General features: G+C 46.5%; 2 protein-coding genes across 2 annotated transcripts in view; one reads left to right on the plus strand and one right to left on the minus strand.

Moving 5' to 3' along the window:
* The window catches only part of RBM11 (RNA binding motif protein 11), a 548,228-nt gene that overhangs the window by 355,497 nt on the left and 177,339 nt on the right, over positions 1 to 15,392 (plus strand). The gene's annotated exons all lie outside the window — the stretch shown is intronic.
* LOC135050145 (stomatin-like) overlaps positions 5,260 to 15,392 on the minus strand; it is a 224,866-nt gene continuing 214,733 nt past the window's right edge. The window contains exon 8 of the mRNA XM_063956339.1: positions 5,260 to 5,672. Coding sequence (XP_063812409.1) covers positions 5,484 to 5,672 — 189 coding nt within the window. The 3' untranslated portion in view covers positions 5,260 to 5,483. The remainder of the gene's footprint in view (positions 5,673 to 15,392) is intronic.

Raw genomic sequence — 15,392 nt, forward strand, 5'->3', positions numbered from 1 at the left:
CTGCAAATATCTACGTTCTCTGCCTGAAAACGCTCCATATCTGTGCTGCATTGTAGTTGTGCGCAGTATATAGTAGGAGGACAGTGCAGAATTTTGCTGACCACCAGTATATATATAGCAGTATGGTACAGTAGTCTATCGCTCTACCTCTGTGTCGTCAAGTATACTATCCATATCTGTGCTGCATTGTAGTTGTGCGCAGTATATAGTAGGAGGACAGTGCAGAATTTTGCTGACCACCAGTATATATATATATATATATATATATATATATATATATATAGCAGTACGGTACAGTAGTCCATTGCTCTACCTCTGTGTCGTCAAGTATACTATCCATATCTGTGCTGCATTGTAGTTGTGTGCAGTATATAGTAGGAGGACAGTGCAGAATATTGCTGACCACCAGTAAATAATATATAGCAGTATGGTACAGTAGGCCATTGCTATTGCTATATTACTGGCATATAATTCCACACATTGAAAAATGGAGAACAAAAATGTGGAGGGTAAAATAGGGAAAGATCAAGATCCACTTCCACCTCGTGCTGAAGCTGCTGCCACTAGTCATGGCCGAGACTATGAAATGCCATCAACGTCGTCTGCCAAGGCCGATGCCCAATGTCATAGTAGAGAGCATGTAAAATCCAAAAAACAAAAGTTCAGTAAAATTACCCAAAAATCAAAATTAAAAGCGTCTGATGAGAAGCGTAAACTTGCCGATATGCCATTTACGCCATGGAGTGGCAAGGAATGGTTGAGGCCCTGGCCTATGTTCATGGCTAGTGGTTCAGCTTCACATGAGGATGGAAGCACTCATCCTCCCGCTAGAAAAATGAAAAGACTTAAGCTGGCAAAAGCACAGCAAAGAACTGTGCGTTCTTCAAAAATCACAAATCCCCAAGGAGAGTCCAATTGTGTCGGTTGCGATGCCTGACCTTCCCAACACTGGACGGGAAGAGCTTGTGCCTTCTACCATTTGCACGCCCCCTGCAAGTGCTGGAAGGAGCATCCGCAGTCCAGTTCCTGATAGTCAAATTGAAGATGTCACTGTTAAAGTACACCAGGATAAGGATATGGGTGTTGCTGGCGCTGAGGAGGAAATTGACAAGGAGGATTCTGATGGTGAGGTGGTTTGTTTAAGTCAGGCACCCGGGGAGAAACCTGTTGTCCGTGGGACGAATATGGCCATTGACATGCCTGGTCAAATTACAAAAAAAAATCACCTCTTCGGTGTGGAATTATTTTAACAGAAATGCGGACAACAGGTGTCAAGCCATGTGTTGCCTTTGTCAAGCTGTAATAAGTAGGGGTAAGGACGTTAACCACCTAGGAACATCCTCCCTTATACGTCACCTGTAGCGCATTCATCAGAAGTCATTGACAAGTTCAAAAACTTTGAGTGACAGCGGAAGCAGTCCACTGACAACTAAATCCCTTCCTCTTGTAACCAAGCTCCTGCAAACCACACCACCAACTCCCTCAGTGTCAATTTCCTCCTTAGACAGGAACGCCAATAGTCCTGCAGGCCATGTCACTGGCAAGTCTGACGAGTCCTCTCCTGCCTGGGATTCCTCCGATGCATCCTTGAGTGTAATGCCTACTGCTGCTGGCGCTGCTGTTGTTGCTGCTGGGAGTCGATCGTCATCCCAGAGGGGAAGTCGGAAGACCACTTGTACTACTTCCAGTAAGCAATTGACTGTCCAACAGTACTTTGCGAGGAAGATGAAATATCACAGCAGTCATCCTGCTGCAAAGCGAATAACTCAGGTCTTGGCAGCTGCGGTGGTGTTAAAAGTGTGTCCGGTATCCACCGTTAATTCACAGGGAATTAAAGAATTGATTGAGGTACTGTGTCCCCGGTACCAAATACAATCTAGGTTCCATTTCTCTAGGCAGGCGATACCGAGAATGTACACAGACGTCAGAAAAAGAGTCACCAGTGTCCTAAAAAATGCAGTTGTACCCAATGTCCACTTAACCACAGACATGTGGACAAGTGGAGCAGGGCAGATTCAGGACTATATGATTGTGACAGCCCACTGGGTAGATGTATTGCCTCCCGCAGCAAGAACAGCAGCGGCGGCACCAGTAGCAGCATCTCGCAAACACCAACTCGTTCCTAGGCAGGCTACGCTTTGTATCACCGCTTTCCATAAGAGGCACACAGCTGACAACCTCTTACGGAAACTGAGGAACATCATCGCAGAATGGCTTACCCCAATTGGACTCTCCTGGGGATTTGTGACATCAGATCACGCCACCAATATTGTGCGTGCATTACATGTGGGCAAATTCCAATACGTCCCATGTTTTGCACATACATTGAATTTGGTGGTGCAGAATTTTTTAAAAAGCGACAGGGGCGTGCAAGAGATGCTGTTGGTGGCCCGAAGAATTGCGGGCCACTTTCGGCATTCAGCCACCGCGTGCCGAAGACTGGAGCACCAGCAAACACTCCTGAACCTGCCCCGTCATCATCTGAAGCAAGAGGTGGTAACGAGGTGGAATTCAACCCTCTATATGCTTCAGAGGATGGAGGAGCAGCAAAAGGCCATTCAAGCCTATACATCTGCCTATGATATAGGCAAAGGAGGGGGAATGCACCTGACTCAAGCGCAGTGGAGAATGATTTCAACGTTGTGCAAAGTTCTGAAACCCTTTGAACTTGCCACACGTGAAGTCAGTTCAGACACTGCCAGCCTGAGTCAGGTCATTCCCCTCATCAGGCTTTTGCAGAAGAAGCTGGAGAGATTGAAGGAGGAGCTAAAATGGAGCGATTCCGCTAGGCATGTGGGACTTGTGGATGGAGCCCTTAATTCACTTAACCAGGATTCACGGGTGGTCAATCTGTTGAAATCAGAGCACTACATTTTGACCACCGTGCTCGATCCTAGGTTTAAAGCCACACAAGTCTGCAGAGGTGCAAAGACCTGCTGGTGAGAAAATTGTCAAGTCAAGCGGAACATGGCCCGTCAACAGCTCCTCCTTCACATTCTCCCGCAACTGGGGCTGCGAGGGAAAGGCTAAGAATTCCGAGCCCACCCGCTGGTGGTGATGCAGGGCAGTCTGGAGCGAGTGCTGACATCTGGTCCGGACTGAAGGACCTGCCAACGATTACTGACATGTCGTCTACTGTCACTGCATATGATTCTGTCACCATTGAAAGAATGGTGGAGGATTATATGACTGACCGCATCCAAGTAGGCACGTCAGACAGTCCGTACGTATACTGGCAGGAAAAAGAGGCAATTTGGAGGCCCTTGCACAAACTTGCTTTATTTTACCTAAGTTGCCCCCCCTCCAGTGTGTACTCCGAAAGAGTGTTTAGTGCAGTCGCTCACCTTGTCAGCAATCGGCGTACGAGGTTACTTCCAGAAAATGTGGAGAAGATGATGTTCATCAAAATGAATTATAATCAATTCCTCCGTGGAGACATTCACCAGCAATTGCCTCCAGAAAGTACACAGGGACCTGAGATGGTGGATTTCAGTGGGGATGAATTAATAATCTGTGAGGAGGGGGATGTACACAGTGAAAGGGGTGAGGAATCGGACGATGAGGAGGAAGTGGACATCTTGCCTCTGTAGAGCCAGTTTGTGCAAGAAGAGACTGAGTGCTTCTTTTTTGGTGGGGGTCCAAACCAACCAGTCATTTCAGTCACAGTCATGTGGCAGACCCTGTCGCTGAAATAATGGGTTTGTTAAAGTGTGCATTTCCTGTTTATTACAACATAAGGGTGGGTGGGAGGGCCCAAGGACAATTCCATCGTGCACCTCTTTTTTCTTTAATTTATCTTTGCATCATGTGATGTTTGGGCCAATTTTTTTTAAGTGCCATCCTGTCTGACACTGTCTGTCAATGCACCTTGGTAAAGGCTCTGAGGAGCAGAAACGCGTTGCTGGTATCTTGGCACAGACTGCAGCAGACCGCATGCGAGGAGAAAGGTTCCTGACCAGTGGCGTAAGGGTGCTGATATCCCGGGAGGTACCTGACTAAAAAACGCTATTGGGTGGACATTGTTTGACACCCCTCGCATTGTGGTACGCATACTCTGACCATAGACCATAGAGAACCGAGTCTAAAGAAACCAAGGCTTACTTTCCTTCCAATAACTTTCACAATAAATAATGGTAATATTCTCTTTTTTGAAAGAATATGACAATCTGAAAAATTAAAACAAATGGCCATAGTGCAACAAGTGGAGATTATTATTTTATTTATTATTATTACCAGTTATTAATATAGCGCACACAAATTCCGCAGCGTTTTACAGAGAATATTTGGCCATTCTCATCAGTCCCTGCCCCAGTGGAGCTTACAATCTATATTCCCTACCACCAGTACATGCGCACACATTCACACTAGGGTTCATTTTGTTGGGAGCCAATTAACCTACCAGTATATTTTTGGATTTTGGAGATGAATAATCGTTTGAAGATATATTGGTTCCACTCACATAAACAGGCTTGAATGGTGCATATCATCCTCAGATGGCATATGATCCATATCCAAATAAGTATATAGGTAAAGTGGATACTTCTGAGGAAGGTCGTTTGACCGAAAGCGCGCTAAAGCACAAGGTACTGATCCGCTGTACTCCGTATCAGGGACGTGAGAAGGTCTGCAATCAATTGGACTGCCAGCGTGATATACATCCATTGGGTGATATATTTTTTAATTATGTTGTCTATGTGAGTGTCCATTTGTCTATTACATTTTTTAATATATGAAGCTGTGCTGCACTATGTATTTATCCTTCTAAGTTTCCAGTTTACCGATATACTTATTTGGATATGGATCATATGCCATCTGAGGGTGATACTCGGTTCTCTATGGTAGCGCCACGTGTGATCATATTCTTTACTATAGAAATACCACACACAGGGAGTGACAGGGGTAATGGTAAGGCAACTCGCTGTAGCTTGTAGGATCAGGTGGTGTTGTGCAACTCCTGAGCCGCAACAGATGGGATTCCCACGCTTCTACAGCAACCTGTTGGGAATTACTTGCATGGACTATCACCTCAGCAGGGGACATGTTAATAATGCACAAATGAATGAATATATCCCCTGCCCGTAATTATTTCACCAAGAAATCCTGAATACATGTCCTTTTATGATGGTTAAAGAAACACGATATTTGCCATTTAAATACACATTGAATACATGAAGAATTCTTCATTTATTCATTCATTAATTAATTAATTTATTTATTAAGTTATTGATTATGAAGCAAGTGTTTAATTTCATGGCTCTTTGGTCACTAGGTGGCAGCATTTTATACAACAAATGATGGAACATGCAGAACATAGTTGCAGATGCCAGAGATAAGAAAACACAGTTGCAGTGTATAGATCATATATAGATTTATTCTCTCCAAGTCTCAGGTCATGTCATAACACGACTAAGGAATGACAGTGCAAGTACTGTAGATATGTGTATCATGAGCATAACCGTGTTGTAACTTGTCATTGGTCTGGCCTATCTGGGAGATAGCAGTGACAGGAACTCCACAGGTATGGGGAATACAATAGTGGAATTCTGCTCTGCAGCGATGTGAGAGAGGGTCTGCAGGTAACGGAGCTGGAGGGCAGCCGGAGATTCAGACATGATAACTGCTGCTTCTTTCAGGGCCCGAGAGGCGTTCATCTCCCCCTCTGCAGCAACCACCTGCATGGAACACAAGGTAAACATAGGTTCATATTGGCATGTGTGACAGAACAGTCTCCGGGCGCCATTTTCTCAGTAACCATACTTGCCAACTTCTCAGCAGGGGTCGCCAGGAGGACCAAAGGAAGGGGAAGCCAGTCAGCGGTTTGGAGGTGTGACTTTTTGATTGCATCATGGCCCCGTCCCCACTACACAAAGCCACAATTTCAGTGCAAATCGCCTCATCAATGTGCCCAGGCAGCCCAATTTACAAGTGAAATGGTTGGTCAGCGGGCAGCTGCGCCAGATTTCGGGAAACTTGTCTGCCCTTTCCAGAGTCCAGGAGAGCCAAAGAAATTCAGGAGTCTCCCGGACATTCCAGGAGAGTAGACAAATATGTTGTCTACACACATACCTCCCAACTGTCCAGCATTCAGCGGCACAATCCCCTTTTTCTGGGACTGTCCCACATGCTGGCATGTGGTAAAAGTTGGGGGGGGGGGGGGGGGAGCACAGTCACTGGGTAAATAGTAGAGATGAGCGCCTGAAATTTTTCGGGTTTTGTGTTTTGGTTTTGGGTTCGGTTCCGCGGCCGTGTTTTGGGTTCGAACGCGTTTTGGCAAAACCTCACCGAATTATTTTTGTCGGATTCGGGTGTGTTTTGGATTCGGGTGTTTTTTTCCAAAAACACTAAAAAACAGCTTAAATCATAGAATTTGGGGGTCATTTTGATCCCAAAGTATTATTAACCTCAAAAACCATAATTTACACTCATTTTCAGTCTATTCTGAATACCTCACACCTCACAATATTATTTTTAGTCCTAAAATTTGCACCGAGGTCGCTGTGTGAGTAAGATAAGCGACCCTAGTGGCCGACACAAACACCGGGCCCATCTAGGAGTGGCACTGCAGTGTCACGCAGGATGTCCCTTCCAAAAAACCCTCCCCAAACAGCACATGACGCAAAGAAAAAAAGAGGCGCAATGAGGTAGCTGTGTGAGTAAGATTAGCGACCCTAGTGGCCGACACAAACACCGGGCCCATCTAGGAGTGGCACTGCAGTGTCACGCAGGATGGCCCTTCCAAAAAACCCTCCCCAAACAGCACATGACGCAAAGAAAAAAAGAGGCGCAATGAGGTAGCTGTGTGAGTAAGATTAGCGACCCTAGTGGCCGACACAAACACCGGGCCCATCTAGGAGTGGCACTGCAGTGTCACGCAGGATGGCCCTTCCAAAAAACCCTCCCCAAACAGCACATGACGCAAAGAAAAAAAGAGGCGCAATGAGGTAGCTGACTGTGTGAGTAAGATTAGCGACCCTAGTGGCCGACACAAACACCGGGCCCATCTAGGAGTGGCACTGCAGTGTCACGCAGGATGTCCCTTCCAAAAAACCCTCCCCAAACAGCACATGACGCAAAGAAAAAAAGAGGCGCAATGAGGTAGCTGTGTGAGTAAGATTAGCGACCCTAGTGGCCGACACAAACACCGGGCACATCTAGGAGTGGCACTGCAGTGTCACGCAGGATGTCCCTTCCAAAAAACCCTCCCCAAACAGCACATGACGCAAAGAAAAAAAGAGGCGCAATGAGGTAGCTGTGTGAGTAAGATTAGCGACCCTAGTGGCCGACACAAACACCGGGCCCATCTAGGAGTGGCACTGCAGTGTCACGCAGGATGTCCCTTCCAAAAAACCCTCCCCAATCAGCACATGATGCAAAGAAAAAGAAAAGAAAAAAGAGGTGCAAGATGGAATTATCCTTGGGCCCTCCCACCCACCCTTATGTTGTATAAACAAAACAGGACATGCACACTTTAACCAACCCATCATTTCAGTGACAGGGTCTGCCACACGACTGTGACTGATATGACGGGTTGGTTTGGACCCCCCCCCAAAAAAGAAGCAATTAATCTCTCCTTGCACAAACTGGCTCTACAGAGGCAAGATGTCCACCTCATCTTCACCCTCCGATATATCACCGTGTACATCCCCCTCCTCACAGATTATCAATTCGTCCCCACTGGAATCCACCATCTCAGCTCCCTGTGTACTTTGTGGAGGCAATTGCTGCTGGTCAATGTCTCCGCGGAGGAATTGATTATAATTCATTTTAATGAACATCATCTTCTCCACATTTTCTGGATGTAACCTCGTACGCCGATTGCTGACAAGGTGAGCGGCGGCACTAAACACTCTTTCGGAGTACACACTTGTGGGAGGGCAACTTAGGTAGAATAAAGCCAGTTTGTGCAAGGGCCTCCAAATTGCCTCTTTTTCCTGCCAGTATAAGTACGGACTGTGTGACGTGCCTACTTGGATGCGGTCACTCATATAATCCTCCACCATTCTATCAATGTTGAGAGAATCATATGCAGTGACAGTAGACGACATGTCCGTAATCGTTGTCAGGTCCTTCAGTCCGGACCAGATGTCAGCATCAGCAGTCGCTCCAGACTGCCCTGCATCACCGCCAGCGGGTGGGCTCGGAATTCTGAGCCTTTTCCTCGCACCCCCAGTTGCGGGAGAATGTGAAGGAGGAGATGTTGACAGGTCGCGTTCCGCTTGACTTGACAATTTTGTCACCAGCAGGTCTTTCAACCCCAGCAGACCTGTGTCTGCCGGAAAGAGAGATCCAAGGTAGGCTTTAAATCTAGGATCGAGCACGGTGGCCAAAATGTAGTGCTCTGATTTCAACAGATTGACCACCCGTGAATCCTTGTTAAGCGAATTAAGGGCTGCATCCACAAGTCCCACATGCCTAGCGGAATCGCTCCCTTTTAGCTCCTTCTTCAATGCCTCCAGCTTCTTCTGCAAAAGCCTGATGAGGGGAATGACCTGACTCAGGCTGGCAGTGTCTGAACTGACTTCACGTGTGGCAAGTTCAAAGGGCATCAGAACCTTGCACAACGTTGAAATCATTCTCCACTGCACTTGAGACAGGTGCATTCCATCTCCTATATCGTGCTCAATTGTATAGGCTTGAATGGCCTTTTGCTGCTCCTCCAACCTCTGAAGCATATAGAGGGTTGAATTCCACCTCGTTACCACTTCTTGCTTCAGATGATGGCAGGGCAGGTTCAGTAGTTTTTGGTGGTGCTCCAGTCTTCTGTACGTGGTGCCTGTACGCCGAAAGTGTCCCGCAATTTTTCTGGCCACCGACAGCATCTCTTGCACGCCCCTGTCGTTTTTAAAAAAATTCTGCACCACCAAATTCAAGGTATGTGCAAAACATGGGACGTGCTGGAATTTGCCCATATTTAATGCACACACAATATTGCTGGCGTTGTCCGATGCCACAAATCCACAGGAGAGTCCAATTGGGGTAAGCCATTCCGCGATGATCTTCCTCAGTTGCCGTAAGAGGTTTTCAGCTGTGTGCGTATTCTGGAAAGCGGTGATACAAAGCGTAGCCTGCCTAGGAAAGAGTTGGCGTTTGCGAGATGCTGCTACTGGTGCCGCCGCTGCTGTTCTTGCGGCGGGAGTCCATACATCTACCCAGTGGGCTGTCACAGTCATATAGTTCTGACCCTGCCCTGCTCCACTTGTCCACATGTCCGTGGTTAAGTGGACATTGGGTACAACTGCATTTTTTAGGAGACTGGTGAGTCTTTTTCTGACGTCCGTGTACATTCTCGGTATCGCCTGCCTAGAGAAGTGGAACCTAGATGGTATTTGGTAACGGGGGCACACTGCCTCAATAAATTGTCTAGTTCCCTGTGAACTAACGGCGGATACCGGACGCACGTCTAACACCAACATAGTTGTCAAGGACTCAGTTATCCGCTTTGCAGTTGGATGACTGCTGTGATATTTCATCTTCCTCGCAAAGGACTGTTGAACAGTCAATTGCTTACTGGAAGTAGTACAAGTGGGCTTACGACTTCCCCTCTGGGATGACCATCGACTCCCAGCGGCAACAACAGCAGCGCCAGCAGCAGTAGGCGTTACACGCAAGGATGCATCGGAGGAATCCCAGGCAGGAGAGGACTCGTCAGACTTGCCAGTGACATGGCCTGCAGGACTATTGGCATTCCTGGGGAAGGAGGAAATTGACACTGAGGGAGTTGGTGGGGTGGTTTGCGTGAGCTTGGTTACAAGAGGAAGGGATTTACTGGTCAGTGGACTGCTTCCGCTGTCACCCAAAGTTTTTGAACTTGTCACTGACTTATTATGAATGCGCTGCAGGTGACGTATAAGGGAGGATGTTCCGAGGTGGTTAACGTCCTTACCCCTACTTATTACAGCTTGACAAAGGGAACACACGGCTTGACACCTGTTGTCCGCATTTCTGGTGAAATACCTCCACACCGAAGAGCTGATTTTTTTGGTATTTTCACCTGGCATGTCAACGGCCATATTCCTCCCACGGACAACAGGTGTCTCCCCGGGTGCCTGACTTAAACAAACCACCTCACCATCAGAATCCTCCTGGTCAATTTCCTCCCCAGCGCCAGCAACACCCATATCCTCCTCATCCTGGTGTACTTCAACACTGACATCTTCAATCTGACTATCAGGAACTGGACTGCGGGTGCTCCTTCCAGCACTTGCAGGGGGCGTGCAAATGGTGGAAGGCGCATGCTCTTCACGTCCAGTGTTGGGAAGGTCAGGCATCGCAACCGACACAATTGGACTCTCCTTGTGGATTTGGGATTTCAAAGAACGCACAGTTCTTTGCGGTACTTTTGCCAGCTTGAGTCTTTTCAGTTTTCTAGCGAGAGGCTGAGTGCTTCCATCCTCATGTGAAGCTGAACCACTAGCCATGAACATAGGCCAGGGCCTCAGCCGTTCCTTGCCACTCCGTGTGGTAAATGGCATATTGGCAAGTTTACGCTTCTCCTCCGACAATTTTATTTTAGGTTTTGGAGTCCTTTTTTTTCTGATATTTGGTGTTTTGGATTTGACATGCTCTGTACTATGACATTGGGCATCGGCCGTGGCAGACGACGTTGCTGGCATTTCATCGTCTCGGCCATGACTAGTGGCAGCAGCTTCAGCACGAGGTGGAAGTGGATCTTGATCTTTCCCTAATTTTGGAACCTCAACTTTTTTGTTCTCCATATTTTATAGGCAGAACTAAAAGGCACCTCAGGTAAACAATGGAGATGGATGGATTGGATACTAGTATACAATTATGGACGGACTGCCACGGTTAGGTGGTATAAAAAAACCACGGTTAGGTGGTATATAATACAATTATGGATGGACGGACTGCCTGCCGAGTGCCGACACAGAGGTAGCCACAGCCGTGAACTACCGCACTGTACACTGGTTGATAAAGAGATAGTAGTATACTCGTAACAACTAGTATGACGACGGTATAAAGAATGAAAAAAAAACCACGGTTAGGTGGTATATAATACAATTATGGTTGGACGGACTGCCTGCCGAGTGCCGACACAGAGGTAGCCACAGCCGTGAACTACCGCACTGTACACTGGTTGATAAAGAGATAGTAGTATACTCGTAACAACTAGTATGACGACGGTATAAAGAATGAAAAAAAAACCACGGTTAGGTGGTATATAATACAATTATGGTTGGACGGACTGCCTGCCGAGTGCCGACACAGAGGTAGCCACAGCCGTGAACTACCGCACTGTACACTGGTTGATAAAGAGATAGTAGTATACTCGTAACAACTAGTATGACGACGGTATAAAGAATGAAAAAAAAAACACGGTTAGGTGGTATATATTATAATACAATTATGGTTGGACGGACTGCCTGCCGAGTGCCGACACAGAGGTAGCCACAGCCGTGAACTACCGCACTGTACACTGGTTGATAAAGAGATAGTAGTATACTCGTAACAACTAGTATGACGACGGTATAAAGAATGAAAAAAAAACCACGGTTAGGTGGTATATATTATAATACAATTATGGATGGACGGACTGCCTGCCGAGTGCCGACACAGAGGTAGCCACAGCCGTGAACTACCGCACTGTACACTGGTTGATAAAGAGATAGTAGTATACTCGTAACAACTAGTATGACGACGGTATAAAGAATGAAAAAAAAACCACGGTTAGGTGGTATATAATACAATTATGGTTGGACGGACTGCCTGCCGAGTGCCGACACAGAGGTAGCCACAGCCGTGAACTACCGCACTGTACACTGGTTGATAAAGAGATAGTAGTATACTCGTAACAACTAGTATGACGACGGTATAAAGAATGAAAAAAAAACCACGGTTAGGTGGTATATATTATAATACAATTATGGATGGACGGACTGCCTGCCGAGTGCCGACACAGAGGTAGCCACAGCCGTGAACTACCGCACTGTACTGTGTCTGCTGCTAATATAGACTGGTTGATAAAGAGATAGTATACAATACTACTAATATACTGGTGGTCAGGCACTGGTCACCACTAGTCACACTGGCAGTGGCACTCCTGCAGCAAAAGTGTGCACTGTTTAATTTTAATATAATATTATTTATCATGTACTCCTGGCTCCTGCTATAACAACCTGCAGTGCTCCCCAGTCTCCCCCACAATTATAAGCTTTATATACAATACATTGATGTGCAGCACACTGGGCTGAGCAGTGCACACAGACTGAGTCACTGTGTGACTGTGTATCGTTTTTTTCAGGCAGAGAACGGATATATTAAATAAAACAAACAACTGCACTGTCTCTGGTGGTCACTGGTCACTGTGGTCGTCAGTCACTAAACTCTGTCTGCACTCTCTTCTAATCTACAGTATCACAGCAATCTCTCTCTTCTAAATCTAATCTAAATGGAGAGGACGCCAGCCACGTCCTCTCCCTATCAATCTCAATGCACGTGTGAAAATGGCGGAGACGCGCGGCTCCTTATATAGAATCCGAGTCTCGCGAGAATCCGACAGCGTCATGATGACGTTCGGGCGCGCTCGGGTTAACCGAGCAAGGCGGGAAGATCCGAGTCGCTCGGACCCGTGAAAAAAAAAGTGAAGTTCGTGCGGGTTCGGATTCAAAGAAACCGAACCCGCTCATCTCTAGTAAATAGGTGACTGTAGTCCCTGGCGGAAGTTTGGGGGATTGCGGTTGTATTTTCAGGGAAGTGTGAATCTGAATTGCTACATTATCTATAGCTATGTTTACCCAGCTGGTATAAGATAGAGGGGCATATTCATTATCCCTTAAATGTCACAATTTCTACACTCCCTAGGGGATGTAGAAATTTGATATTCATCAAACTCTGAAAAAGCAGTGATTATGCCAGGCTAGCGGTGGAAGGAGTGGGTCGCCTCACCTACAGAGTGAAAAAAAGCTGCATCACCAAAACATCAGTTTTCGGAGGTGATATTTTTTTATATGGGAGGCATGATCAATACTGACAAAATTGTGAAATGAGAGGGTGAGAATTGAGCACTAAAATGTATCATTTAACAATTTTTTCACGATGAATATGCCCCAGAGTGTGTACAAGTTCCATGAGGTAGTCTCTGGAACCCACTGTGAGAGGAGAAGCTCTGTAGGGTCTGGAGGGGGGAATTTATTAAGAATCGATTTTGGCTGAGATTACAAATCGCCCTTAATCCATACTTGCCTACCTGACCCTCTCCATGAGGGAGAAAATGCTCTGTTCCTGGACTTTCCTGGTAATGTATGATTGCCATCACCTGTGGTGAAACACCTTTCTTATCAATTAACTAGCTCACCACAGGTGATGGCAATCATACATTACCAGGAAAGTCCAGGAACAAAGCATTTTCTCCCTCATGGAGAGGGTCAGGTAGGCAAGTATGCCTTAATCACTCCTTATCACTGGAATAAAAATCACACATTTACTAACAAGTGTCTTTGTCTTCCGATGGTGTATGTTGTCGCCTGTTGGCGTGTGCGATTTGTGTCGATTTTGCGGCTGTCGCATGGGAAGTTGCTTACTACTGTAAGTCACATTTGAATGCACTATAATTCACAGTAGAATGCCTCACAAGTCACATGACAGCACAAACCAACTCACCCCTCAATTTGCACCACAAGTCGCCGCAATGCAACAAAATCCCCAATCAATCAGCTGCTGCAGGACACATGAAATCAGTGATTGGATGCAGGCTACAGCAATCCCTGCCTCAGCTATATTTGAGTGCTGCAGTAACAGTAACTTGGTGGGCTGTTATTAGCATTCTGATTGGTATAGTCTTAATTATAATTGTTTGCGCCTTTTGCTTTGTGGAAGTTGTGGATTTTGGTGTGGCTTCTGATGGGACTTAGTGAAATAAATGATTTTCCCATAAAAAACAGTGCATTGATTTATGCATTGAGGTGTGATTTTGGTGTAAATTCGTAAGCATTTGCCAAGACGATTCTTAGTAAATGTGCAATTTCCACTGATACCAATGTTATTTTGACGATGTTTGTACTGATGGCGATTTGTCACAATTTGGAGTGCGAAGTCGCATTTGACATGCAGATTCCATGCAATTAATCCTTAGTAAATTTGCGATTCGCAAAATCACGGCCTTTTTCCTCAAAAAAAGGCAACTCGACCAAAAGTCGACCTTTAGTAAATCCGCCCCCCCCTCTTCCTCCTCCCAGGAGTGAGTTGAGATTGTGGGTGTTTGCTCTTAGACACCCAAGATAGCAAAGGGCCGTACTGACGGCGAGATGTGGAGGGTGATGTATGCTGAGCGTTCTATCACAGACCGCTCAGCACAGCGTGTTGTGCTGAGCGAGGGGTGAAGGGCGGACAGGGGGGCGCTCATTTCACCCAGCGGTGAAATGAGCGACCTGCTAGATTGTGCCTGCATGGGGCACAATCATATGTTGCAGGGCCTACGTGATTTATCTATGAACGACGTTGCTCACAGACACTTATCGAGTGTACACATCTGCCAATCCATATTTGCCTACTCTCCCAGAATGGCTGGGAGGCTCCCAAAAATCAGGTGGTGCTCCCGGCCCCCTGGAAGATTGGGCAAATCTCCCTAATCCGGCCCTATCCACCACCCAGCCGCCAGTGAGGTGGTCGGACTGGAATCCTGATGATGCAATTCATGATGAATTGTGTCATCGTAGCCACACCCCCACTGTATAGTGGCAGTAATCTCAGCATTGTATAGTGGCAGGCATGGCCACAATGACACAGCAGTGCAGCCACGCCTCCCGCACAGCATTTACAGCCTGTCGCTCGTGCCGCATAATGGGCCTAATTCTGAGTTGATCACAACAGGAATTTTGTTAGCAGCTGTGCAAAACCATGTGCACTACAGGGGGGGCAGATATAACATGTGCAGAGAGAGTTAGATTTGGGTGGGGTGTATTCAAACTGAAATCTAAATTGCAGTGTAAAAATAAAGCAGCCAGTATTTACCCTGCACAGAAACAAAATAACCCACCCAAATCTAACTCTCTCTGCACATGTTATATCTGACCCACCTGCACTGCACATGGTTTTGCCCAATTGCTAACAAACTTGCTGCTGCGATCAACTCAGAATTACCCGTCCATATATTAACCCCCCTCTGCCTCTCCCCTTCATGCACCACCACCCAGCGTGCCAACTTGGCTACCCCCAGAAAATTACTCAATGATCTATCTTTCTAGTGTGTACCCAGCTTAACAGGAGTTCACTGTTCTCACTCCGCAAAGCAAAAGGTCAGCGTCAAGGCAAGTGCTAGATCCACTGCACAAATATTAAACCATTGACGTTATGTACACACTTCAATTGCAGCAGAGGGATATGAAATCTCTGTTTGAATTTCCTGCAACAAATCATTAGATCATTGGGCCTAATTC

The sequence above is a fragment of the Pseudophryne corroboree genome, chromosome 2, assembly GCF_028390025.1.
Source record: "Pseudophryne corroboree isolate aPseCor3 chromosome 2, aPseCor3.hap2, whole genome shotgun sequence".
Classification (NCBI taxonomy): Eukaryota; Metazoa; Chordata; class Amphibia; order Anura; family Myobatrachidae; genus Pseudophryne; species Pseudophryne corroboree.